General features: G+C 40.2%; 1 protein-coding gene across 1 annotated transcript; it reads right to left on the reverse strand.

The window, feature by feature from the left end:
• Positions 1–2,797: 2,797 nt before the first annotated feature.
• prdm2b (PR domain containing 2, with ZNF domain b) lies at positions 2,798–25,832 on the reverse strand. Its single transcript, XM_037772530.1, has 9 exons — positions 25,549–25,832; positions 22,758–22,820; positions 22,526–22,643; positions 21,901–22,004; positions 21,376–21,528; positions 17,007–17,145; positions 10,253–10,357; positions 5,553–10,084; positions 2,798–4,476 (listed from the first exon to the last, which is right to left on the reverse strand). The coding sequence occupies exons 3-9, from the start codon at positions 22,641–22,643 to the stop codon at positions 4,459–4,461; spliced, it is 5,169 nt and encodes a 1,722-aa protein (XP_037628458.1). The 5' UTR covers positions 22,758–22,820; positions 25,549–25,832; the 3' UTR covers positions 2,798–4,458.
• Positions 25,833–27,837: the final 2,005 nt, after the last annotated feature.

A 27,837-nucleotide genomic window follows, 5' to 3' on the forward strand; every position in this document is an offset into this window, starting at 1 on the left:
CCCTATACCTTGAGTCTATTTTCTCAAATAGATGCTTGTCCTCCTGAACCTTCTGCATGTGGTAATTGAGAGCACCAAGCCCCTAAAGCAGCCCCGGTGCTCTTCTACATCTTAAATCTGCCTCTCTGGTGGATCGTAGTTTATTCCATCAAGCCAGGCACAGAGCTGCATGGAATTGCATTTTTATGAATAGAGCTGAAGCACCGTACACAGCAATCAAGAGAGAGTGCAGTGATATTTCACCCTGACAGCATGAGTATGGTGCAGCACTCTTCCTAGTGCCCACCCCTCCAAACACACACACACAGCTCAACAGTCATAAACTACATCTGGCCATAAACTATACCATCATGGCACTGGGGCAAATAAACACGTCTCCCCATCCCTCTGAATAAAGAAGAATCAGGCCTGTGGATCAAATCCAACATACAGATTGCATTTAATTCATAACCCCATCCATCAGCTGGATGTGAAGATCCAGTCCACAAGACATCCCAGTTTTGTTCCCAATGCCAGAGGCACATTCCTGTTACACACCGTCTGTCCGCTGGGCTTGATAGCTCATTAATGTGCGCGAGTGTGATGGATGGGGTCCGGACAAAAATAATCTCAGCAGATGCACATATGCCAGATGAGACCTTGAAAGGTATTCATGGCAACGGATGCGCCGTTAGTGATTCGGAGACGCTTTGGTCTTCTATCCATGTAAAAACACTTTTTCATACCGGGCGATGTTCCAGAAACAAACAGTTATATTATTAACTTTATTATTTTGTACGGGGGAAAGGGTTATTTTTAAAGCTGCTAAGGTGCATCTCATGAATATTAATCAATTCAGAAGGATTCTCATACGTGACTTTATTTGGATAAACATCCTGAAAGTTGGAAGAAGTTTACTGTAGCTGAGAGCTGGTGAGAAGTGTGCATTTAATTATTAATACATTTGCTTTCAATACTCATCCTAAGAGACTGTTTATTTTCCGGTCCTCCACATAATCATGTCATTAGTCTGTAGAAGATAATTAGGGTTTAGTATACTTTTTTATGTCCAGTTTATTTCTTAAACTTAAATGAGATATGCTTTTTGATATGAGGCTTTATAGGTTTTGATTTTATTGTTATTTAATTATATTTTATGTGGTTATTACGGGTTTGTTGTGCCTTTTCTCTTAATGAAAAACATTAAATGTGCTGCCGCCGTAGAGCATCAAAAAAGGGGCTCACTGATATAATAGTAATAATTCATGATCGTGTGCACAATACAGCACATTACTGTGATTTATGGGACAATAACAAACTAAAGATAAAGCTATAAGACACTTAAAGCAGCAGTGGGTAGAATTGGAGCAAATATGATTGAAAAAAGTTATTTTTATAAAACGGTCACTATATCCTGACAGTAGTGCATGAGACAGGTAATCTGAAAAAATGCGAAATGAGAAAGTTTGTGACACGGCAGCCATGTTGAGATCAATTGAGGAAATACCAAACACCGCCCACCAGCCAGAGCAAACTTTCTCATTTTACAGCTAAACAGTGCACTACAAGATGATTCTGAAAACATTTGAGGTGAGAAATAGGCATTACGGTAACAGAATATTGATTCATATTTGATCAGCGCTGCCTAGTTTGACCATTTGATCGGAGTTTGCGAGTGATTGACAGCTGCCTTCGTTGAATGAACAGCCAATAGGAACGCTCTCTCTCTGAAATGACCTGTGATTGGCCAGTCTCCCGTCACGTATTATATTTTGTGAAGCCTGAAAACGGAGCCATGAGGAGGTACAGAAGTCTAGTTTTCTCTCAGAACACTTGGATTACAATATGCTGAAAGGTTATTATGGAGTTTTTGCCCAATGATGCCAAAAATATTCTGTCTAGTGCAGCTTTAAGCTACAATAAGGTGCTTAAGCAATAAATACCAAGATGGGAGACAGCCAGGCTCGTATTTACAGAAAACATTTTACATGATTAAGTTGTTTAAAGTATAATTGACAATAATTCAATAAAAACTGCCCCTTTGAATGGGATATCCTTAAAAATATCTGACAGCAAATATCTGAGTGTAAGGAACTACTCAATTTGCTCCTTCGCTTTACACAGAGAGAGAAGCTACACAGCAGAGGTAAGAATTTAAGGTACCGCAGGACTCACATATCAACCTCCCTGACAAGTGCACTGCTCCCAAAATAGATTCAAATCTCGCAGCAACTAGCGAGCCGGCGGTGGCCATGGCCCTCCGGTAGCAGCTCGCTGACCTGCGGAATAAAGGCAGCAACTTAAAATCTGATTTATGTGAAGCACTACCTTCTATCAAACTCAAATATAACAGAAACTAATAATCCTGCATGTCCCTGACAGGCTATAAGTGGAGAGGGCAATCAGTAAATGTAATATTGAAAACTTTATTACAGCCGCAATGGCAGGAACATCTATTATATTAAAATAAAGAAATAAAATGGAAAAAAAGGTCTCGGGGACTAAAATAGCCTTAAAGGAGTCACAGCCACTTATGAGTGCAATTAATCATGTTCTCTCTCAACCTCCACAGAGTAATTGATTTTTACACAACCAGTAAACTATAATAATAATGTAGAAATACATTACATTAAACATAAAATACATTAAACCATGAACTTGAAAACTCCCTTTCTATAAAGGATAGACATTTAATGGGAGGAAATGGGCTTGGATCAATGTTAGAACGACCGTTTCCACCCATTCAATTTCTGTTTCACATCTCACAGGGATATAACTGGAAACCTTGCAAGCAAAAACAATAAAAGCTTTACACAAATTGAAAAACTTTTTTTTTTTATTATGTCAATTACAGCAATGTTTTACTTGAGGTCATTCGGAATTTTGTCTTTGTTCATCCTTAAATACATAATCTTGATGCTGTGACATGAAGATTTCTCGTGGAAATATAAATTAGCTTCAAATCAAGTTGTTCAATTTTCTTTCCCGTAACATGCTACAAGCGTTTTAAGCACTGCCCGTGTGTCTCTGTGGTACAACATGGTCAAGACTGGGAACGTGGGGTGAGCACTGGAGAATATAAACTAAAGAATAAGAAGCTTTTCATTGGTACAGACTTACCAAATATATCAACTCACAGAAAACACATGACTTTGTCCTTCGGAGAAAAATCAGTTGTTACTGTGGCGTGGCTCTTTAAAGGAAAACGGCACATGAAACTACTTTTCACACGTCACAACGGAAAAAAAGAGCAGTGCTGCATTCAACTTATTTGAGGATTTGAGTTATTATCATGCATTTTGGCATATAAAAGTTGCTTCATGTGTCATTTTCACGTGGCAAATTGCTTAACGAAGACCACCAATGTAGAGATTTGTGGACTGTAAAAGTAGTATTTGAGATTAGATTGATTTGCACCAATTTGGCGCAAATTACCAGCGTCTGTAAAGTGCAACAGACCTGAATACATTCCATTATTCACCGTTTAATTAAGCCAATCTTACTGATCCAGCTCGAAATTTTGGCAGTTCGTTTTAAAGTGCTGTAAGAAACACTGGGCTGAGTGAGGGATATTAAAAAAATCTTTTCAAGATGGACATTATTTTAAGGAAACTACGACATATTTCCCATCATTTTTACAGCTGGAATTAACTGCCAACGTCGGATAAACAAAAGAGTATGAGAAGGCAAGTAAAAACATGAGACATACTTGAGATTTATCCAAAGGAATAGCTGTCGGGCCACACATCCAACTAGAACCATACACATACTTAACACACACATATACAGTGTTCCTGAGGACCAATTGGTGCAGTAAACTACTGCCATTTTCATTTTTGTTTCCCAAACAAAAATATGCCAATAAGATATATTCTACAATATAATGACTACAGAAATTTAAATCAAACATACGTACTTTGCAAATCATGTATAAACTGAAGTAGGTGCCCATTGGGAGAAGACATGGTAATTGGCTTAATCTAGTTCATACTCTATTCTGCACATGCATTAAGAGACTCTGGAAACATCCAAAAATCTAAACAACCAAATGGGGAAAATACGGAACGAAAGAATAAACAAGTTTCCCTAACCCTAACTGATACGTGATTGCCATTTGCAATATATCAGCTGTCCAACATAACGGAGCCCTAATGTTACTGTTTTGGGTCAAGTAATGACTCGCATTGTTTATATATTAACTCATTGTCATTTACAGTTTTCCTTTTTTTTTTTGCAAGGCTGGCTAAAATCGAGGCTCAGTTCAGTTCAGTTCATAAGATGGATGGAAGATAAAGAGAGTTCCCTCCTTAAATCCAGCAAAGGCAGTTGAGAGACTTCACTTGTTTTGAGTGAATGAGCCCACCACAGAGGTGGACTACGGAGGTGGACCTCAGTGATGTCAGTGCCTTGATTAGTCCAGAGCGTTGCCTGAGAGGTGAGCACCGTACACCCAGAGGAGCTGAACAGTGTCTGCATGGCTCACTTCGTCAGCACCTCCTGGAACACACAAGACAAAAAAAAAGTTGACCAACACAGATCTGCAACGATTAGTTGTCAACTATTAACTTAAATTGCCAACTATTTTGATTATCCATTAAACGGTTTGAGTAATTTTTTAAGAGAAAGGTAAAAATTCTCTGATTCTATCTCTATTTTCTGGTTTCTTTACTCCTCTATGACAGTAAACTGAATGTGAGCGTCCATCTGCCTAGTTTTTTCTGTGTCCCGCACCGTCTGATGAAGGAAACTAAGCTGTGAGTGAGAGTGGTGTGAAAATTGTCGGCAAACGCTGCTTTGTTTCATGTACGTATCATAACAAGGGCTTGTCTATCTGCCGTCCTCTGTTTTTTTCCGCTTTCCTTTTTTGAATGACGAATACAGACTACCGCGACCTGCTGGTGTGGAGACTTATTTCAGAACGTACGTGCTAACTGGCTGTCGGCTGTAGCCTTTGCAGTGTGTTCGGGTGCAACTTGTCGGCCAAAACAAAGGCGACACAACAGGCGGCCTTCGTCGCCGCTAGTTCTCTGATGTCGGGTTGGTGTGTGCCCAGCTTTACAAAACACTGATCGAAATTTTTCACCATTTTCTGACATTTTTATAGACCAACATCTAATTGATTAATCAAGAATATAATCAACAGAACAAATCAGTAATGAAAATAATAGTTAGTTGTAGCCCTATGACCAACACAGAGCTGAAATACTTTATCCACCAGTTTATCTGAAAACAGCAACGATAATCAAGGTTTTTATAAGGTCTCTAGTTGTTATTAAAGAATTGATTGATCTTTGATAAAGATATAAACTGAGCTGGACATTTTGTTGTTAAAAAATAAAGTTGTCAGCACTGTTTTGGTGGACAAACTATGTAATGGAGACAATTACAAATTTGCAGCACAGAATTGCCAAAGATATGTTTGAGGCAATTTATCATCACCTATCAGCTGGCATGTACAGTGACACCGATATATCTGCAATAAGCTAAAATTGGCCTGGCCAACTGTCTCGCACTAATAAAGATAGAAAAGACAAAACAACAGAGTCAAAGGAACAAACAGTGCAATGTCTCACCTGAGTCTCGTTTGGCTCTTGAATAGGTGGTTCCTCCTTTTTTTCCTCAGCAGGAGGAGCTGCGTTGACCATCTGTAAGCTCCTAGTGACTGGACCACCTACTCGCTCCCTCGTTCGAAGGGAGAACCGCTCCTCTTTTTTCGGCTGTTGTGGTGGTGATGATTTGGCCTCTGCTAATCTCTTGGGTGCTGCCTCTTTGCCCATACGCTGCATTCTCATGGCTGGCCGTGGTTGTGCAGTGTCACTGGGAGTGTCCGGGGCTGACGGGGTGGGAGGTAGAGACTGAGCTTGGCCCTTCTTGGCTCTTTTGCGAGCAGAAACTGGTGCTGGGAACGAGGCAGGCCTCTTTAGTCTGCGCAGCGGAGCAGTGTTTTTTCCTTTGCTGGCCTGGGAGGGTTCAGGGTCTGCTGCACCAGAGCTACGAGCTCTGGTCTTTCCCAGGGGTTTAGGCTCAGGCTCTGTCTGCGCTATTTCACAGTCTGGAGCTTTCTTTTTTGTGGTTTTATCTACCACAGACGGCACCTCTTTTTTCACCTCTGCTAGACCTTTTTTGCCCCTTTTAACAACAGGCTTCTTGGGACAGCTGACTGCCATATGTTTATTGAGACTTGCAGGATAAGTATACTCCCGGCCGCAGTGGGGGCAAACGTTAGAGGGCAGCTCTTCTTCAACTTTAACGGTAGCCTTCTTTGCAGAAGTAGCAGCCTTATTTTTCTGTGAAATTGCCTTCTGAAGCAACTGGTTTCTCTTCTTACTGAGGGCACTCATTTTTGTTTTACCGGTCTCTTGATTAAAGTTAAGTCTCTTTGGCTGACCCATTCTACGGAAAGGACTCTGGCCTGCGATGGCTGCTGAAGGGGACGCGACTCCGTTCGGACTCTTCACTATTTGCTTGAGGGGGATGGGGTTTTTCTTGGGAGTGTAGCGCTTCTTATCACTAGCATTGGCACAGGCCAAAATGTGCTTGTGCAGTTCGGGCATGTTGTCAAAGCTGTTGCCACACTTGGTGCAGCGTATGGCAGTGCTGAAAGTCTGTGGTATGTTGTGGGTGGTGAAGTTAGTAGCCGAGGCCACCGAGCCAGCATGGGAACGGCTGTGATAAGGAAAAGGCGGTGGCTTATAACTGGGGTAGTGTTGGTTAATGCCAAGTCGAACATCCGGGCCTTTAGGCTTCCCTCCCTCTGAGGCCATGATCTTTATTGTAGTGTACAGCTCCTCATTGGGGTCCTCTGCCCCGTCCTCTGTGTGATTACCATTAACATCAGGCTCTTCTTTTGCTATAACAGCGTCACTGTGTGGAGCAGCTTCATCAGTCGTCTCCGGCGCTGGTGTTGACGGACTGCTCTCCTCTTTGGCTCTGGATGGATCCGTGTAATTTTGCGGCCTTAGCTTGCCACTCTCTACAGTGTTGTGTGAGCAAGTCTCGTTTGGATGCAGATCCTTTTGGTGCTGCTGGAGGTTGCAGAGAAATGCAAATTCCTTGGAACAAACGGAGCAAACAAATATCCTGCCCACTCCGTGTAGTGTTGTCCGGTGAGCCAGCAGTGCCGGAGCGTCACCAAACAGCTGCACGCAGAATTCACACTTGAAAGGCCAATCCGCAGCGTGCTCTGCGATATGTCCACTGAGCTCTTTGATTGAGTTGAACGGCTCTTCGCAGACATTACACACAAAAGTTTTGCAGTATGTCGAGTCGACTTCCTCTGACTCAGAGGTTTTATCACGCGGTTTATCGGGAGCAGCAGGTTGAGATGAGGAGTCAACACCATCCGGAGGTGCATGATTCATAACTGTCAGCTCGTCTTCCCAGTGCTGAGGCTCTTCTTTTATCTTAATCTGAGGGAAGGATTGTGAAACCAGTGATGGGGAAGGATCATGTGATGCAGGAGGAGGAGATGATGAGGAAGATGAGGATTCTGGCTGGGGTGAGAGAGCAGCAAGAGATTTCTCCTTTACGGTGTCAGAGTTTTGGTTCATTTTGCCATTTAGCAAACTGTTGCAAGTTGCAAGCAGAGAAACATCTTCTTCTGTAGTGGGCAGATCTACTGGTGTCGGCTCAGGAGGGCTTGATATCGCTGAACAATTAAGGGGATCTTTAAGTGGAGTGTTAGGGGAGTCCAGTGGCTCAGAGATATGGTCCGCTTCATCGTCTTCGTTTTCTTCACCAGACACATTTTCCTCCGATTCTGAGAGGGGATTGCGTTCAACTGATCGTGGAGACATTTTTGGCGAGAGGACAGGAAGGGGTCTCGGTGCAGAGGAGTCTGAAGGCTGAGAAAGAGGAGAGCCGGGCATATGCGGTGGAGAAGGTATGGTAGGTAGTAGAGGGGGAGGCGGTGTTGGGGATGTCCCGCTGGAGTCACCGGGGGAAGAGGGGTTCATGGTGACGGGGGTCAAAGAGGGTGGAGAGGGGTGGGCGGACTCTGTTGCAACGTTTGGAGAGCGAGGATGGAAACAACTTAAGTTGGCCGAGGGGCCCTCATCTCCTGGCAAAGGCAGACCTAAATACTCATTCATCAGCACCTTTTCAAGCATGCTGGTGTTCGGCTTTCTCTTTTTTATCAGTGGCTGTGGTGCTGGAGCTCCCTTTAACTCCGGCTCGACGTTGCTCTTCCGATGGAAGCTTAAATCAAGAGCCGAGTCCCCGACAACCTTGTTCACGCTGTCCCTCCTCCTGCCGAGGGAGTTTGACAGATCCAAGGGCTGCTGATTACAGGAATTTCCACCGCTACCAGATGAGGTTTGGCCATGCATATTATTGTCAGAAAGGTTCAGACTGTCTCCGTCTTCCTTGTCCAGTAGGCTCCCAGGAGGTGACGCACTGCGGCTTTCCAGCTTTGGCACCTTGAGGGCGAATGAGCTCGCCACCTCGGCTCTACAGCTTTCTGTTTTACATGCAGGACTGAGTTGTGGAGATGACGGAGGGGATGATGTTCTTCTTTTAAACCTGCCTGAAGCCCCCGGCAGCGGCGTGACTGACAGCGGCGAGGCCAGTCTATGGCTTTCTGTTATCAGGGCGATGGTTGATTTCTGAATGTCTTGTGTCTGAAGGAGCTGTTTGAGCTTAGGTGAGAGATAAACCGTCTTCTCTCGTTGAAATGCTGACGAATCAGCAGCTTGCTGGAACAGTCCGCCCACTAACAAGTTGGACGAGGAAGATGTAGAGGATGATGAAGACGATGAAGAGGCTGTGAAAGGTGCTGATTCTGTCTCGACTTTAAGGCTGGGAACAAATGGGGGTGTAGATGTTCGTCTTTTTGCTGCTGGCTGGCCAATGTTGGAGACTTGCTTTACAGTACTCATTCTACCCTCCATCTTCAGCGCCTGACTGATCTGATTTGGGCTGATGATGACCGTGTCCAGACCGAACAGAGCTGCAGATCTGGAGTCCACCTCTATCACCTCACAGGTGCTCACCGAACTGGTGGACACAATCTTGCCGTCAATGTAAAAGCTCAAATTCTCAGAGATGTTTTTGGATATGTCGACTGCGTAATCATCCCGGTCTACCTCATCTTCTGTGTCCGCACTGGGCACGTAGACGGGTGGAGGGCTGGTACTGGGGGACTCGTCGGGCTGCTGCTGCTGTTTAGGCACTGACGCCTCCTGCAGTAGCATGCCTTTCCTGCGAACTCCCTTTGGTAACAAGTGTCGTTCATGTATTCTGCGTTGGTGTCGGCGCATGTTGGTGTGTGTGCCAAATGCTTTATTACAGTACTTGCAGGGATGGAGCTCCTTTGACTCCCCATTTTCTTCCTGCATAATGGGACGGTCAGCAAAAGGCCCCAACTCCTTCCTCTGAATCTCAGAGTCGGGCAGAGGTCCTCCAGTAAACTGGGACCCTATGGCTATGTAGTGACTGGTTGGGCTGGTGCAGTCAGGACTTGAACCATCAGTCTGCATCACAGGACTGAGTAGCGTGGCAGTCCCTGCCAGAGAGCCAGGCCTTTTCTTTAGCCCGCTCTCGTGCCTTCTCTCATGCCGCCGCCGCCCCACCTGCGAGCCAAAGGATTTGCTGCAGTACCGGCACTTGAACTGTTGTGTTTGCTGGTTAGTGATGGCATGAATGTGTATGTGACGTTCCAGACCCTGCCTGGTGGAGAAGTGGCGCTCACAGTGCTGACAGGGATAGGACTCTCCGTGGGGATCACCCTCAAGGTCACCATCGGGGTCGGGGTCAAGGTCAAGATCAGGATCAGCCTCAGGTTCTTGTCCTGCAAGCGAGGAAGACTTCGACTTCCCCTGCGACTCCTTATGGCTTGCTTCACCATGGGTCAGCGATGCGCCCGGCTGCTTATTCAGCATGGAATCAGCCACAGGTAAACGCTGAGCAGTTTGCTGCTGTACTTCACTCGGTTTCACTAGATCATCAGCATCCTCCATCTCTTCCTCCTCCTCCCCATTTCCCCTGTCCATCATCACTGCCGACATATCCTCCGTGTTTCTGTGGTCAGTGCTTCTCATGGGATGGGTTTGCTGGAGTTCCCGTGAGGGCCCCAACGTTGATGGCCTCTCATCCTCCTCCTTCAGACCTGTAAACAATTCATCAGGAGTGTCAAGTTAAGCTTTTATTTTCAAACCATTTCAGGATTAACAGTTAAAATTCTTTACAAAAATAAGTAACAAATAAGTAACTACCTAAGATATGTTCATGAATGAGTAGGTGAAATGTAAATATCGTTTACAATAGGTCAACTTACCTTCTTCCTCATCCCACATCTCCATGACGGGGTGTTTGGTTTCACTCGTCTTCTTGAATCCACCCAAACCAGCCTGTCTGGCTCCCTCCAGCAGCTTTCTTCTGGCTGCAAGTACACACAAAAATACCTGTATCAGGCTTGATCAAAAGCAAACACAGGTTTAAAAGGAAAAGTGTAGAAAACTAATATTAGCATATCCTGACGTTTTTAACCCATGTTAGGTTTTTCCCACAAATATTTCATGAGTTGAATCTTCCTCGACAACGAACCAATACAAATTACATATAATTTTATAAGATCTATTATTGTAACATGTTAAGAATATGGTAAATGTTTATTAGAGCAATATTATTTCTATATAATGACATACATTTCTGGCTAAATAGCAAGCTTTGGTTATTTATTGCAAACAAAATTCTAGTGCTAGGAGGGATGCTAAGTCTTTAAAGGTGCCCTAAAAAGAGATATGAGTAGAAACTAGGAGCATGGTGAATGGCAACTGTAAAATACCACATCGTAGAACTACATTTGGACAATCAGCTTTCTCCATAAAGAGCTGTCAACTCTGGAACACATTACGAACTGAAATCAAATTCCAGATATAAAGTCCTTTACAACAAAGGTTAAGTGCTGGCTAAAAGCAAAACAGAGCTGTATCCATTTTTTGTAAATTGTTCTGTAGATTACCAAGGTGTATTGGTGTATTGTGGTATGTGTATTGTGTATTTTATAGTATTTCCATATTTGTAGTGTAAAAGCCCAACTGGGGACAAGAGTTGAAAATTAGCAATAGCTATAAAGTCTCTGTGTAGCACATCAGTTTCATGGCCTGTATTGGAACTGTGTTAAATTGCATCATCCCTGTCAAATAAGAATAAAAGAAAGCAAGAAAAGACTGATTATTAGAGCCATGAAACCTATGTCAATAAGACTTGAAAATCTATTTTACTTTTTCACCTCATGAGCTCAAATTACTAAACCAAAATCATAAAAAGCATAAAACAGCCTCGCATTGCATTCATAGTTATGGGCTCGCAGGCATCAGTAGTTTAAATGCCTAACCCATCTGACTCAGAAGGCTTCCCTGGCACCTCCTCATCATTAAAGTGTGTCAACAAGGTCACCTGACCTGGCTTGGGCTACAAAGCCTAATTCATACCAGAGAAACACATGCTGCAGGTCAGTCATCTGACCAGCATGGTCACAGGCTTTCAGCTAAATCTACAACCGCAACACAACTACACAAACATTTAAGAGCCCTACCCTTCGCTGTCATTTTTTTTTTTTTTAATCCAGCAGTCACTGCGCAAGCACACCAACTCTGGCATAAATCGGTTAGCAAACATGCATTGTGTTTGATATTCAGATGAAGCTAGCAGGATAGGTCGGCTAACTTCATCAAGGTTGACTCTGCAGTACAGTACAGGGCTGCCAAAAGCTACTACACTGCAGTATAAAGAGATGATGTGCTGAAGGCCATTTCCTGTATGGTTACTAAGACTGTACAATTAAAAGAAAAAACTCAGGACATGAAGCTCACAGCCCTTATAGAGAGGGAAAGTCCCTCCCCTTCCTGTGGACCACCATGGGACCTTATTTCGGAAAAAATATGAACGGTAATCAACGGCGAGGGACAAATATGTTGTTGATCCTGTTTGAATTGCTCCATGAATCACACATATGATGTTTGTCCATTTAAAAGATAATTTTGCAAGTCAAGAAAGTCTCAGTTTGTTGTAAAAGTGTTGAATTATAAGACTGTGAAAATACGCAGTTATGAAGACTACACACCCAAAAGTCGCGCAAGTGACGTCTCTCTCTCCGAAGCCACGATGCCTGTGTGTTTCATACTGGGATGAACTCACACCAGCAGCGAATCTCGCTTGTTCTTTCGCTTCCCAGCTGATAAAAAGACCAGGAGTCGCTGGATAAAACACACCTGAGGGCCTGTACTACACACACAACTAAATGATACTATGACAAACTGCGACTTTCTTGATTTGCGAAATTAAGTTTTAAATGGACAAACATGTATGTTTCATGGTGGAATTCAAACGAGATCGAAAAAATATTTGTCTCTCTTCATTGACTACCGTTCATATTTTTTTACTAAACAAGGTCACCTGATGGTCCACCAAAAGGGGAGGGACTTCACCTCTATATTTTGTTTTCTACTTTATTTCACAAAACACTTCAGGGGTTACAGGGACGAATTGTTTACTTTGTATATGTTACCTGTTATTTAAGTGCTGATTTAAATTACATCTACATAAAGAGTTAGAGTCTCTAAATGACATTTGCAAGCATTTAACTGGTACTTTATCTATTGTATTATTGTATTATAGTGGTATTATACTATGATATTTCTGCAGGAATTACAACACACTACACAATGCCCCCTATCCCCCATTTTTTATCTTCCTCATGGTCCCACATTGAATTACCCACACGATCCAAAACATGGAAACACTATGTCCAAAGTTCATACTGAAAAAACATATAAATGTGACATAAGCAGCCATGTTGAGTGAGTCTTACAACTAGTTGATGATGTGTTGAACTAAATAGGTTGACGACATAGCGCGCCTGTGTCGCTATTTCCAGGTTTAGTTTGGATGGATAAAGTCACCAAATGCTCTCAAACCAGGCTATAACACTACACCCACCTATCATACAGAGTGTCACCGTCCATCCACTGTATCGATACATCGATATGATGAGTTTTAATAATAGTAAGCCATCTGTTATGTTAATAGACATTTATTTGTATCTATTACTTAAAGGCTACATGCCTCTGTTTTTTTGTAATGTTCAAATGTTTTAATAAAAGGAGTGCCTGTTATATTACATGTGATTTGTTGTTTTTTTTACCCTGGCATCGAATTGGTATCGAGAATCGTGTAAATTCACTGGTATTGGTATCGACTACTAGATTTCTGGTACCTTGACATCCCTACAACAGATAAGCACAATCAAAATATGTATTTTTTTTTAATCTTCCTCATGGTCCCACATTGAATTACCCACATGGTTTAGTTTGGATGTATAAAGTCATCAAACCATACTATAACACTACACCCACCTATTACACAGAGTGTCACCGTCTTTTCACTGTATCGATCCATCGATATGATCAGTTTTTAACAATAATTTACTCCACAGTGTTGAATTAATTACATCTACATAAAGAGCCAGAGCCTCTAAATGACATTTGCAAGCATTTAACTGGTACTTTATCTATTGTATTATAGTGGTATTACACTATGATATTTCTGCAGGAATTACAACACACTACACAATGCCCCCTATCCCCCATGCCAAAGATATGAGATAGATATATAAAAACAAGATGTATCAAAAACATATAACAGATAAGCACAATCTAAATATGTATATTTTTGAATCTTAACAACACTATGTCCAAAGTTCACACTGAAAACACACATAAATGTGACATCTAGAAGCCATGTTGAGTGAGTCTTATAACTACTTGATGATGTGTTGTACGTTTATTAGTTTTATCTATTGTATTATAGTATTATAGGTTTTATAATAATTATAAGGTGGTATTATACTATGATATTTCTGCAGGAATTACAACACACTATCCCCCATGCCAAAGATATAAGATAGATACAAGATGTATCAAAAACACAATCTAAATATGTATATGTTTTTGTCTTAACAACACTATGTCCAAAGTTCAGACTGAAAACACATGGATGTGACACACAGCAGCCATGTTGACTGAGTCTTACAACTAGTTGATGATGTGTTGGTGGACGACATGACGCGTCTGTGTCGCTATTTCCAGGTTTAGTTTGGATGTATAAAGTCATCAAACCAGTCTATAACACTACACCCACCTATCCCACAGCGTGTCACCGTCTCTCCACTATATCGATCCATCGATATGATCAGTTTTTAATAATAATAGTTAGCCATCTATTATGTTAATAGACATTTATTTATATTTATTACTTAAAGGCTACATGCCTCTGTTTTTTTGTAATGTTCAAATGTTTTAATAAAAGGAGTGCCTGTTATATTACATGTGATTTGTTGTTTTTTTTACCCTGGTATCGACTACTAGATTTCAGGTACCATGACATCCCTAATAGGAACAGATTTTTACTTTGTATATGTCACCTGTTATTTAAGTGTTGAATTAATTACATCTACATGAAGAGTCTCTAAATGACATTTGCAAGCATTTAACTGGTACTTAATCTATAGTATTATAGTATTATAGTATTATAGTATTATAGTGGTATTACATGATGAGATTTCTGCAGGAATTACAACACACTCCACAATGCCCCCTATCCCCCATGCCAAAGATATAAGATAGATACAAGATGTATCAAAAACATACAACATAAGCACTAAATATGTATATATTTTGTTATCTTAACAACACTATGTCCAAAGTTCAGACTGAAAACACATGGATGTGACACACAGCAGCCATGTTGACTGAGTCTTACAACTAGTTGATGATGTGTTGGTGGACGACATGACGCGTCTGTGTCGCTATTTCCAGGTTTAGTTTGGATGTATAAAGTCATCAAACCAGTCTATAACACTACACCCACCTATCCCACAGCGTGTCACCGTCTCTCCACTATATCGATCCATCGATATGATCAGTTTTTAATAATAATAGTTAGCCATCTATTATGTTAATAGACATTTATTTATATTTATTACTTAAAGGCTACATGCCTCTGTTTTTTTGTAATGTTCAAATGTTTTAATAAAAGGAGTGCCTGTTATATTACATGTGATTTGTTGTTTTTTTTACCCTGGTATCGACTACTAGATTTCAGGTACCATGACATCCCTAATAGGAACAGATTTTTACTTTGTATATGTCACCTGTTATTTAAGTGTTGAATTAATTACATCTACATGAAGAGTCTCTAAATGACATTTGCAAGCATTTAACTGGTACTTAATCTATAGTATTATAGTATTATAGTATTATAGTATTATAGTGGTATTACATGATGAGATTTCTGCAGGAATTACAACACACTCCACAATGCCCCCTATCCCCCATGCCAAAGATATAAGATAGATACAAGATGTATCAAAAACATACAACATAAGCACTAAATATGTATATATTTTGTTATCTTAACAACACTATGTCCAAAGTTCAGACTGAAAACACATGGATGTGACACACAGCAGCCATGTTGACTGAGTCTTACAACTAGTTGATGATGTGTTGGTGGACGACATGACGCGTCTGTGTCGCTATTTCCAGGTTTAGTTTGGATGTATAAAGTCATCAAACCAGTCTATAACACTACACCCACCTATCCCACAGCGTGTCACCGTCTCTCCACTATATCGATCCATCGATATGATCAGTTTTTAATAATAATAGTTAGCCATCTATTATGTTAATAGACATTTATTTATATTTATTACTTAAAGGCTACATGCCTCTGTTTTTTTGTAATGTTCAAATGTTTTAATAAAAGGAGTGCCTGTTATATTACATGTGATTTGTTGTTTTTTTTACCCTGGTATCGACTACTAGATTTCAGGTACCATGACATCCCTAATAGGAACAGATTTTTACTTTGTATATGTCACCTGTTATTTAAGTGTTGAATTAATTACATCTACATGAAGAGTCTCTAAATGACATTTGCAAGCATTTAACTGGTACTTAATCTATAGTATTATAGTATTATAGTATTATAGTATTATAGTGGTATTACATGATGAGATTTCTGCAGGAATTACAACACACTCCACAATGCCCCCTATCCCCCATGCCAAAGATATAAGATAGATACAAGATGTATCAAAAACATACAACATAAGCACTAAATATGTATATATTTTGTTATCTTAACAACACTATGTCCAAAGTTCAGACTGAAAACACATGGATGTGACACACAGCAGCCATGTTGACTGAGTCTTACAACTAGTTGATGATGTGTTGGTGGACGACATGACGCGTCTGTGTCGCTATTTCCAGGTTTAGTTTGGATGTATAAAGTCATCAAACCAGCCTATAACACTACACCCACCTATCCCACAGCGTGTCACCGTCTCTCCTCTGTATCGATCCATCGATATGATCAAGTTTTCACTAGTAATACTTCACCATCTGCTCCTGTAGTCTCGAGATGCATCCGTTAGCCGTTTAGCATCAATGCTAGCATGCAAACACAGAGTCTGACAACTCGATGAACTGGTTCTTCTGGACCCAAAACGACGAGGAGGATCACTTCAAACACTCCCGACAACATCTATACTACACATTACAGCTTGTTATCTAACAGCTAAGCTCCTGAACTCGCCCTGTGGTGGTGATAAAGGCAGCTGGCTGGCTTAGCCAACCTGCTAGGCCATCATCTCGGTTAGTAGATGATGTGCTCTCATGCTTCAGAGGCAACTCAAGGAAGGTCACATCCTCGACTCCGTCCGCCGCCAGAGGAGGAGGAACAGATGAGGAAAAGTTACCCTCTCGCTGCTTTAACAGAGACATGTTGTGTTTTATATAAAAGAGGTGGTTTATAGGTCCGTATTTGGAGCTAAATGTGCTCGAGTTTCGGCTGTGAAAGTGGAGAAAAGCCCTCACACACACATCGTTAGCCTTCCTTCTTTAGCGTTAGCTTTAACTTCGACCCGCAGAACCCGCGCTGGTGAAGTTTGTGTTTCATGTTGTGTGTTTAATTAAAACCCGAGCACACATCTGAGGTTAGAGTTACTAAGTGTAAGGCCTCACCTCGCTTCTTCGCCCTGGGTGAGTGGTTCCTGCTCAGACTGCTGCTGCTGGCTGCTCTTTCTTCCTCCAGTGCAGCTGTTATCTCCGGGTTGTCTTCCACCGTGTACCAGACCAGCAGCTCCTCTCCGGGTCCGATAGGCTGCAACGAGGAGAGATGAGCTGCAGCACCAATCACAGGCCGGCTTGCTGCGAGGCACAGGGGAGACATTTGGGCCACTGTGTGTGCATCTTATCTGGCTATGTAGTAGGGGGGGGTAGGAATTTGACAGTGTTTTTCACCATAGTCTGCAGTATATATAATCTAATGGTGCACACTGGTGAATTATTGTAATAGGGATGTAGTAAACTGCATTAAACCATTTGTTTTAGATTATTAAAAAAGTGAATATAGTGCAGAAGAGACTGTTAAAATGAGTATAGTGCATAGTGTTGGAATTTGACTGTTTTTTTTTACCATAGTCTGCAGTATATATAATCTAAAGGTGCACACTGGTGAATTATTGTAATAGGTATGTGGTAAACTGCATTTAAACATTTGTTTTTTTAGATTATTAAAGAAGTAAATATAGTGCATAAGAGACTGTTAAAGGTGAGTATAGTGCATAGTGTTGGAATTTGACAGTGTTTTTTTTTACCATAGTCTGCAGTATATATAATCTAATGGTGCACACTGGTGAATTATTGTAATAGGTATGTGGTAAACTGCATTAAACCATTTTTTTAGATTATTAAAAAAGTGAATATAGTGCAGAAGAGACTGTTAAAATGAGTATAGTGCATAGTGTTGGAATTTGACAGTGTTTTTTTTTTACCATAGTCTGCAGTATATATAATCTAAATGGTGCACACTGTTGAATGGCGCCTTTATTGTATTATAGGGATGTAGTAAACTGCACTTAACCTTTTTTTTTTTTTTTTTAGATTTGCATAACTGGCATTTTACATTTTATAACACTTCATTTTACAGGTCCACACGTCATGGTAAATAGGTGATAATTAGCAGATAGATAGATAGATAGATAGATAGATAGTAACTTTATTAATCCTGAGGGAAATTCAAGTTTCCAGCATCACAGTTCTATAGTGCAAAACATGTTAGTAAAAAAGTTAGTAGTGCAAAGTACAAAAAAATATACCAGATATAAAAATACAAGTAGATGAAGAAAAACTGTTAAAACTGAATATAGTGCAGGGTAACAGCTGTGATACAGGGATATTAAAAAAGTGAATATAGTGCAGAAGAGACTGTTAAAATGAGTATAGTGCATAGTGTTGGAATTTGACAGTGTTTTCAACCATAGTCTGCAGTATGTATAATCTAATGGTGCACACTGTTGAATGGCACCTTTATTGTATAATAGGGATGTAGTAAACTGCTTTTAACCATTTTTTTTAGATTTGCATAAATGGTACATTTTACAGGTCCACACATGTCATGGTAATTAGGTGATAATTAGCAAGGAACCTATTTGAAATTTCTTTAGAATAACTGATAAATTACCCCAATATTTACCTCAAAAATTATCGAAAATGACTGTGTGGCTGGCAGGACTTGGGACTTCACTCTGGACTTTTTTAATTATTATTTTATATCTATTATAAATATGATTTAATAATTATACTCTGCTATTTTCCAATAAGCAGTAATAAATAACTGGTAATTTATGTAATACTTGTATTATTATTTTATATTTAATTAATGAATACAAAGTTAATTGATATGCTTTATTTCCATGTCTGCTGGTAAATAGATAATAATTAGCAAATAACTTCTTTGAAATTTCTTTAAAAAACTCCCTGAATCATGACATTAGCTACCAGGTTACATTTGTGTAGACAGTAAGTCACACAATGGTGAGACTTGTGCCTGATCAGGAGTGTCTTCTATTAGTTTTATTATAAACATTAGTGCAGTGGTTAGCACTGTCACCTAGGGATGAATAGGGATGTAGTAAACTGCTTTTAACCATTTTTTTTAGATTTGCATAAATGGTAACACTTCATTTTACAGGTCCACACATTTCATGGTAATTAGGTGATAATTAGCAGATAGATAGATAGATAGTAACTTTATTGATCTTTATTGATCCCAAGGGAAATTCAAGTTTTCACAGTTCTATAGTGCAAAAACATGTTAGTGAAAAAGTTAGTAGTGCAAAGTACAAAATAAAAAACAAAATATACCAGATATAAAAATACAAGGAGATGAAGAAAAACGGTTAAAACTGAATATAGTGCAGGGTAACAGCTGTGATACAGGGATATTAAAAAAAGGTGAATATAGTGCATAGTGTTGGAATTTGACAGTGTTTTCACAATAGTCTGCAGTATATAATCTAATGGTGCAAACTGTTGAATGGCAACGTTTATTGTATAATAGGGATGTAGTAAACTGCATTTAAACTTTTTTTTGATTTGCATAAATGGTACATTTTACAGGTCAACAAATTTCATGGTAATTAGGTGATAATTAGCAAGGAACCTATTTGAAATTTCTTTGGAATTATTGCCAAATTACCCCAATATTTACCTCAAAAATGACTTTATTATAAACATTAGTGCAGTGGTTAGCACTGTCATCTCACAGCTAGAGGGTCACATGTTCAAACCCGGCTTTGGACCCTTCTGTGTTGAGTTTACATGTTCTCCCCGTATTAGCATGGGTTTTCTCCGGGTTCTCCGGTTTCCTCCCACAGTCCAAAGACATGCAGGTTAACTGTTGACTCTAAATTGCCCGGTGGTGTGAATGTAAGAGTGGATGGTTGTCTTTACATACATATATAATCTAATGGTGCACACTGTTGAATGGCACGTTTATTGCAATAGGGATGTAGTAAACTGCATTTAACCCTTTTTTTATTTGCATAAATGGTACATTTTACAGGTCAACAAATTTCATGGTAATTAGGTGATAATTAGCAAAGAAGCTATTTGAAATTTCTTTGGAATAACTGCCAAATTTACCCCTATATTTACCTCATAAATTACTTTATGATAAACATTATTTCATAATTAGGGCTGCATGATGGTGCAGTGGTTTAGCACTGTCGCCTCACAGCAAGAAAGTCACAGGGGATTTCAAACAGATGCATGTATCCTCATTTTTAGACAGTTTTAACCAGTGATGAAGAAGTATTCAGATCACTTACTCAAGTACCAATACAACAATATGAAAATACTTTCTTAAGTTAATGTTAAGTAAAAGTCCTGCATTCAAAATAAGGGGGGGGGGGGGGGGGGGGGGGGTTTGTTAAATACTTTTAATTTGACTTTTAATTCTCAGGAGCGGATACAAAGTAATTGGCTCCTCTGGACTGTTGGACTGTTTGGCATCATCAGTTTTTATTCATTATTTATTAATTTTGTCTGCCCCTGCTTCAGTAGGCCTATTTCTTTCTCCTGCTCTCCATTTCCCTCTCCTTCTCTTACTCACTCAAAGTCCTTTAGGACACAACGCCACAAAGACACCATTCCGCTCTGAAACCCCTTATTTCCAATGGCTTGCGCCACGCCATGACGGCTTTTTGCTGAATCGAGCAAGGCCCAACAACAATGTACGCTCTCTTCTCCCAGGAAGAGAGCGTACATGGGTGCAGCTGTATTGTTCGGGAGGAAACAGTAGGGCTTATACACTTTATACAGTGCCAGAAACAGGTTGAGATGACGAAAACGAAAAAAAAGGTGTGAACTTTTGTCAGAAATCGTGAGACAGGCAGGAGAATTGTGACCCGGGGAGGAAACCGGGAGAGGGCAATGAAAAACGTGAGTCTCCCGGGAAAATCGGGAGGGTTGGCAAGTATGGGGAGGCAACACCACAAAATTGAAGAAGTACAGTGTGTAGAGTTTTGGCGGCATCTAGCGGTGTGGTACCCCTCCATTCACTCCTCTCCATTAGCCACGGAGTGCAAAACCGTGGTAACGACGTTCACCTCACTTCATAGTTATGAATATTATATTCCATTTCTGCTAATAGATCCCCCGGGATGTTACACACTGTTCCTTTAAGTAGGCTAATATCAGGGCCAGAATCACAAATATCGATAAATATTTGTATTTGTTAAAAAGCAGCTAATGTAACATGTAATTTATGCAGTGACACTCCCTGGCCACTTTATTATTAGGTACACATATAAAATCTAATGCAATCTATTACAAACAATTCTACCTTTACAAAAAAAATTATGTTCAGTTTTGATTGACACTTTAGAGAGGTATTAATTTAACTATATGTTTATTATTGGGGTTGTAGTTTGAACTGGACAGCATTATATTGAGAGGTGTTTCCATTCATCCACGTCTTCACTATATTTCAGCCCATGTGCTCCTGGTTGTAGAACCTACAGGTTGTATGAGTGTGTGTTTGACCTACCCTTAAAACTTTGTAGTAAATGGCTCTGTTGATCTCCAGGGGGAACAGATTCTGCTCGTCACCGGAGCCGGCCCAGTTCACGTATCGCAGCCAGTTCCCCTTCATGGGGTCTGTGGCGTCGACACACATCCAGCCCCGCGCTGGGAAATAAACCTACAGGACACATGTACAACAAAGATCATGTTATAATATATACAGTAGCTCTAGAAGACCTGGACATGAGCACTGAATGGGGTCACCTTTATCCAAGTGGGAGCTAAAACATAATCAGCAGCATTTGTCATAGCAAAGTAAGAACATAGGGGTTATAATGTTCTCCAAAACAGCAGTTGTGCCTTGAAATGTTTGAGTTAATGTATCATACAACTCTTACAGGTGGCAAAAGATTATGTAGGCTACCTACATAATCCTCTGAAACTGTAGGTGCTGCACTTGATACAGAATGTAGTTGGGCTCGTTTTAGCTATTCAGTGACGTTGGAGAGTATTTTAGGGAACGAAGCCAAGAGAGCAGCCTGTAGCTTACCTCCCACATGTACACATTACTGGACACCTGCGACCTTTTCTTCTTCTCTCCAACAAACGGGCCGAACCTCTTGCCTTTAGGGATGACCTGAGTGGCCCAGACACCTGAAATAAGAACAAGGAAATACATCTTATACCTGTTACATTTGAGACTTATATATTTCTAAGCACTAAAAGTCAGAAGGAAGTGGATCTTCAGGATTGGCATGATGAGGTTTACAGTAATTAAGTTATTTAAAACTGATTTTGTTTTTCCCCCAAAAAAATGTTTGCATTCATTTTGTCAAGAAACAAACTAATTATATATTATTAGGTCCAAACACTGTTACATTTGAAAATATACTAAAATGACCAAATGTTATATGACCTCGCTAAGTTTGTTAAAATAATAATGATGTATGAATATAATGCGTAGTGTGAGTTGGGGATGTCACAATATCAAATTTTCACCACACGATTATCGTGGCCAAAAGAATTCATGATAGTGATATTATCGCGATATCTAAACAATAATGCTATCAGTAAAATTGTAGATTAAAAGTTGTACATCAGTGAAATGCAAATCAACATGTTAAATGATGTTTGTTTGAGTTGGAGAAACAGAACAGACACACTTTTGTACTCACCAACGCGGCTTTGATTTATAGCAGAAGGTCCGAGACTCAAACCGTCAGGCAAACCCGTCCACACATGAGCTGGAACTTCATCCAGAGTTTCCACCATCCCTCCAGTGATAGCCATCATCTACGACACAAGAAAAAAAGCATCAACGCCCTGCAAAAATATCAAATATAATTATGCACAACATCTGTAGATAATATCCTAATTTTACAGATTGAAAGAAGTAGATATTTTTACCTGTTAAGGTGTGTTTCCACAAGACAGTGGAAACCAAGTCTTAATGGAGCGTTATCACATGGACTGCAAATATAGAGTAGAGGAAGTGGTTAAAAACACACTTGAATGGATGCTCTCAAATTTAATTAATTACAAAGATTCATCAGTGAGGGCAACACACCAACTGTCCGGCCGATCTCATTCCCAGGGCGTCAAATACCGACGCTCAAGGGTGCCTTGTGCGACGACCGTGACGAAGCGTTGGATAATGAATGGCACCAGGCGTTCCATTAACTACATTGTAAACACATCCATGTCAATATCAAAAGCTCAGGGAAAGTGCTCCGGGTGTGTGGTGATGTAGTTTAAAGAGCGAGAGACACACAGGGCGGGCGGGAGTGGAGGTTGATGGGTCCAACAAACACAAGTCTTTCATCCAGGAGACTGCTGTTCATGTCCCGTGCATTACGTTACAATCAGCTGTTTGTTCGTGTCCCGTTTAAAAAGTTCAGTGTCATTTTCACTATAAAAACGTCGTAGTTTTAAGCCCAACCATGTTGCTTTTTCCTAAACCTAACTAAGTGGTTTTATTGCCTGAACCTAAGCAAGTGTTTTTGTTTACTTCATAATATTAAGCACGTGTTTACTGCGACCGAAAAGTGACACCGAGGGGTCTGACAAAGCGTCAGTATGTGACGAGTTGTGATGAGAACGCGTTGAACTGTCAAATACAACTTTCTTTAAAGTGTTGGGGTTTTCTGCATAACACTGAAACACTTGTACCAGATAAAAACAACATTTACTAGTACGGATTTTATAGTGGTCCTGACCTACCAACATTCATGGCAAGAGAGTGCTGTGCATAGGGACTTCATGAAAGTTGTGACATGCAATTTGAACTCACAGGTAGACAGACAGCAGACTGAAGATATTTCCTCTCCGTTTAGCCGAAGCCCCTTTCAGAAATGCAACGGATAAGAAGCATAGTCTACGAATTAATGTAGGCTGCAACTAATAAGTACTTTTACGATAAAAGTTTGACCTATAATGTCAGTAGATCTAGAATGTGATGTCTTCAAATTTCTTGTTGTCAGAAAACCTCAAAGATAAGCCCTGACATGAGCACAGGATCAGGATCAAAGCGCTAAAGATCCTAAAATCTTCACTAAGATAACAGATAGTGAAAATAACAGACGGCCATGCAGATCTTTTAGATTTCTGCCTAAATTCATGTTGTGTAATTTACTTTAGAAATTAAATTCTGGATGAAATGTCTTCCTCATGAATGCCAGAAGATCTCTACAGCACACAAAAAGTCATTTATTCAAGTTTTTTAAATGTATGTGACAGATGAGATATTCACTGGCCTTAAAGAGAAAATCTTGACATTTGGGAAGCTGAAGCCGCTGAATGTTGGCTCAGACGACTAATCAAGTATCAGAAACTCAACTAACAACTTTCTTGCATTAATGGAAACACAGATTTGTTGTTGTGTTTCCATCACAGTCACTTGCTTTAGAAATTAGCTTTTTGTCCCAACTGGCAGGAAAGCTAATTGCTCAGGAGCACTATAAGCATGTGTTGGCCCATGTTTTTTTGGGGCTGGACTCACACATCACACATGAATTCATTCATAAAAACAATATTACACATTACACACTCTTACTTTTCTTCCTAATGAAGTTATATTGTCTTTAAGGCAAATAAGGCTGACAAAGCTCAAACAATAAACTGTATCGTCTTAGATTTGTCAGATAAAACAATAGCATCCTCTTTAAATAAATACCTGGGACCTGGGACCTGGGAATGAGAAGCGAGTGTTGAGGTTTTCTGCATAACACTGAAACACTTGTACCAGATAACAACTAAATTTACTAGTACTTATTTTTATAGTGGTCCTGACCTACCAACATTCATGGCAAGAGAGCACTGTGCATAGGGACTTCATGAAAGTTGTGACATGCAATTTGAACTCACAGGTAGACAGACAGCACATTGAAGATATTTTATATTGTCTTTAAGGCAAATAAGGCTGACAAAGCTCAAACAATAAACCTCATTGTCCGAGATTTGTCAGCTAAAACAATAACATCCTCTTTAAATAAAGGATAAAATGCATGAACTTGTTATAGGTCAGTTCATTTAGGTTCATTTCTCACACTGGACTCACACATGTTTTAAATCCCACTGAGCTTAAAGTTCAAGCAACAAATGGAGAGATATTTCAACAACGTGGGTGTGCATTTTTTTTTTGCATTCATTTTGTCAAGAAATAAACTAATTATATATTATTATGTCCAAACACTGTTACATTTGAAAATATTCTAAAATGACCAATTTGACCAGATTTGTCAGCTAAAACAATAACATCCTCTTTAAATAAAAAATAAAAATGCATGAACTTTTAACAGGTCAGTTCATTTAAAAGGTTCATTTCTCACACTGGACTCACATTTTAAATCCCTCCGAGCTCAAATTCAAGCAACAAATGGAGAGCTATTTCAACAACGTGGGTGTGCGTAAATGCGGATTTAAAGCGTTACGCCTCCGTTCATTGAAAAAAAGTTGTCAAAAACAAAAAAAGAAAGAAAGAAATGACCTGGGGATGAGCACCGAGCACCGTCTGGAGGATTTATTGTTAGTTCTCCTGTCTGGTAGGAACACACCGTCCACTGCCCTGGTTCCTCCCGATGCTGGCCGCACTATAAGCTGCTTTTCTCCCTCATGGTCTCCTGTCGGAGGGTGTTTTGGGGGGTTTAGGCTGCACTTACCTGCTTTATGTGACCGGGGATGTGTGATTTTTATGCTCTACCTGCTTTCAATCTGCTGAAAATGGCGGATGGAGGCTTGAATCAGAGCCTCCTCCTCAGTGAGTCGGCTGCTGGTTGTGGTGGAGTTGTGGAGAGGGAGGCAACCTGAACATGAGCACCGAGGATGGGCTGATATAATGTTCAGCTAAAGGAGGGTTTTCTCTGTAGAGGCTGTAGAGGCTCTCCCTGGTGTCCTCCTCTCTGTGCTGCAGGCAGCTAGTGTCTCCAGTCCTCCTGTCCTCCTGTCCTCCTGTCCACAATGCAGCCTCACATGAAACCATGCCAATTAAGTACCTTGCTTAGATTCATCTGTGAGCATAATGGGCCTGTAGGCTGCTGCCATCTGTGCAGACATGAATAGCTGACAACAACTCAATAAAAGCAGGCAAATGTAGGCTGAAAGGTGTTTTACTTATTTTTTTTATAGGCTATTAAAGGTTGGCTGTGTTTTTATTTATTGGTGAATTGTTTTATTTATTTACCCCCCTCATGTTATTTTTCTTAATCTAAAACACCTGCCAGCAGATAACTAAAAGTGAGTTAAAAAAGAAATGAGTGGATTGTCTGAAAAATGCTGCCTAAACACTGTTTTGGTATGATGAAATTCAATTAATTAGTATCTTACTAGGTTTTTCTTTCCAGGCAAGGACAATTAAAACTATATGGATGCACCGATACAGATACCGGATCGGATATCGTGGCCGATACTGACTCAAATAGCTGGATCAGATATCGGTGACGATCAGGGAAGATCTATTCAATTCAATCCTATGTTTACATACTGTATACATTGCATACTGGAATTTTAATTCCTGTTTAAGTTTACCAATTTATGGGCTGCACTAAAAGTGTTTACACCTGAATTGTAATTCCTGTTAATTTTGAAGATTTTTTTGCCAAGTTGCTGGTGTACGATTTATTATTTTAACAGTAAAATAACAATTTCAGTAAATTTAAATCTATGTATTTATTATTTGTTACATTTTGTTTTACAAAGTTAGGAAAGCAATGTTTAAGTCAGGCCTGATGTTGCATGACACATAAAAGAATGATCCCAGTCACTTCCACGGTTATTTAACTGTTCATTTAACTAGTTATTTAGCTTACGATCGGTACTCTGTATCGGCCGATACTCAAAGCTGCAGGTATCACTATCGGTATCGGGACTGAAAAACTTGGATCGGTGCATCCCTAATTAAAACACATCAAACAGTTGGTACAGTTTGTTGATGGAAGTGTACTGGTGTCCAGTTTATGAGTTCAGTACCCGACAGAGGTCGTCAGTTTACTCAATGATAGAAAAAGGGTCCCACAAGGAAAAAGGTTGGGAACCGCTGTGCTGACAGTGTGCAGGTGTTGATACCAAATTAATGAAACCTTTATTGTTTCTGGAGGAATTTGCTTTGCACAAAGAGCATAAAATAATATAAAGAGAACATCAACAACCATATATGACATTACACAATATAACATAAAGCATGAGCACCATAAAACATCATAAAAAAGCATCATTTGGGAAATCAATGACGGACATTATAGGTGTAGAGTGCAGAGCACATGATCAAGGTTTGGTAAGCAGCTGAATGCTGTGTGGGACAAAGGATGTGATTCCTTTTTTAGTCCACATCCTGGGCCTATTATACCTGCGTCCTGAAGATAACAGTACATATCCAGGCCTTAGAGGGGGCCTTGGATCTGCTATGATCTTCATGGTGAACTGGTCTGTCATGTACTGCACATTGATTGCCCTGTTATCTTGCAACCCAGTTTAACACACTGTTCTTGTTTTGTACAAACAATGCTGAATACAAAAGGTCAATGATTATACTCTGAAGAGCTCTCGTGCGTGTCAGCCGCAGAGCAGCGCCACCCTGCTTAATCTACCTGAATGAGCTTCAGTAGCATTCACTTCCTGTTTGTATAATGTGTTACTTCAGTTCCCACATTTGTAGTCAGAGGGCATGCTAGGTAATCATGGCTGTTATTACTATCTACAGGTAACGTCTGTGGCCACTAGAGGCTGCTGTGCTACCATAAACAGGTTGTGTCCTCCTCAGATTAGAGTCTGTGCCTGGAGGTGTGTGAGCGAGTTAGAACAGGACTGACGCACAAATAATGTTTCTGTCAGAGCAACGGCTGACAAGAAAGCATTGTTTGAGTCGTAACAATGTGAGCGGATGTGTGGTTTGCTTCATGATTGTTAATCTTTCTGTGGCAAAACTTAAAACCTTGCTTGCACGGTAACCAGGACCGATCATGCAACAACGTGTCCCTGTTTCTTACATAAACCT

This window comes from Sebastes umbrosus, chromosome 1 (assembly GCF_015220745.1).
Source record: "Sebastes umbrosus isolate fSebUmb1 chromosome 1, fSebUmb1.pri, whole genome shotgun sequence".
Classification (NCBI taxonomy): domain Eukaryota; kingdom Metazoa; phylum Chordata; class Actinopteri; order Perciformes; family Sebastidae; genus Sebastes; species Sebastes umbrosus.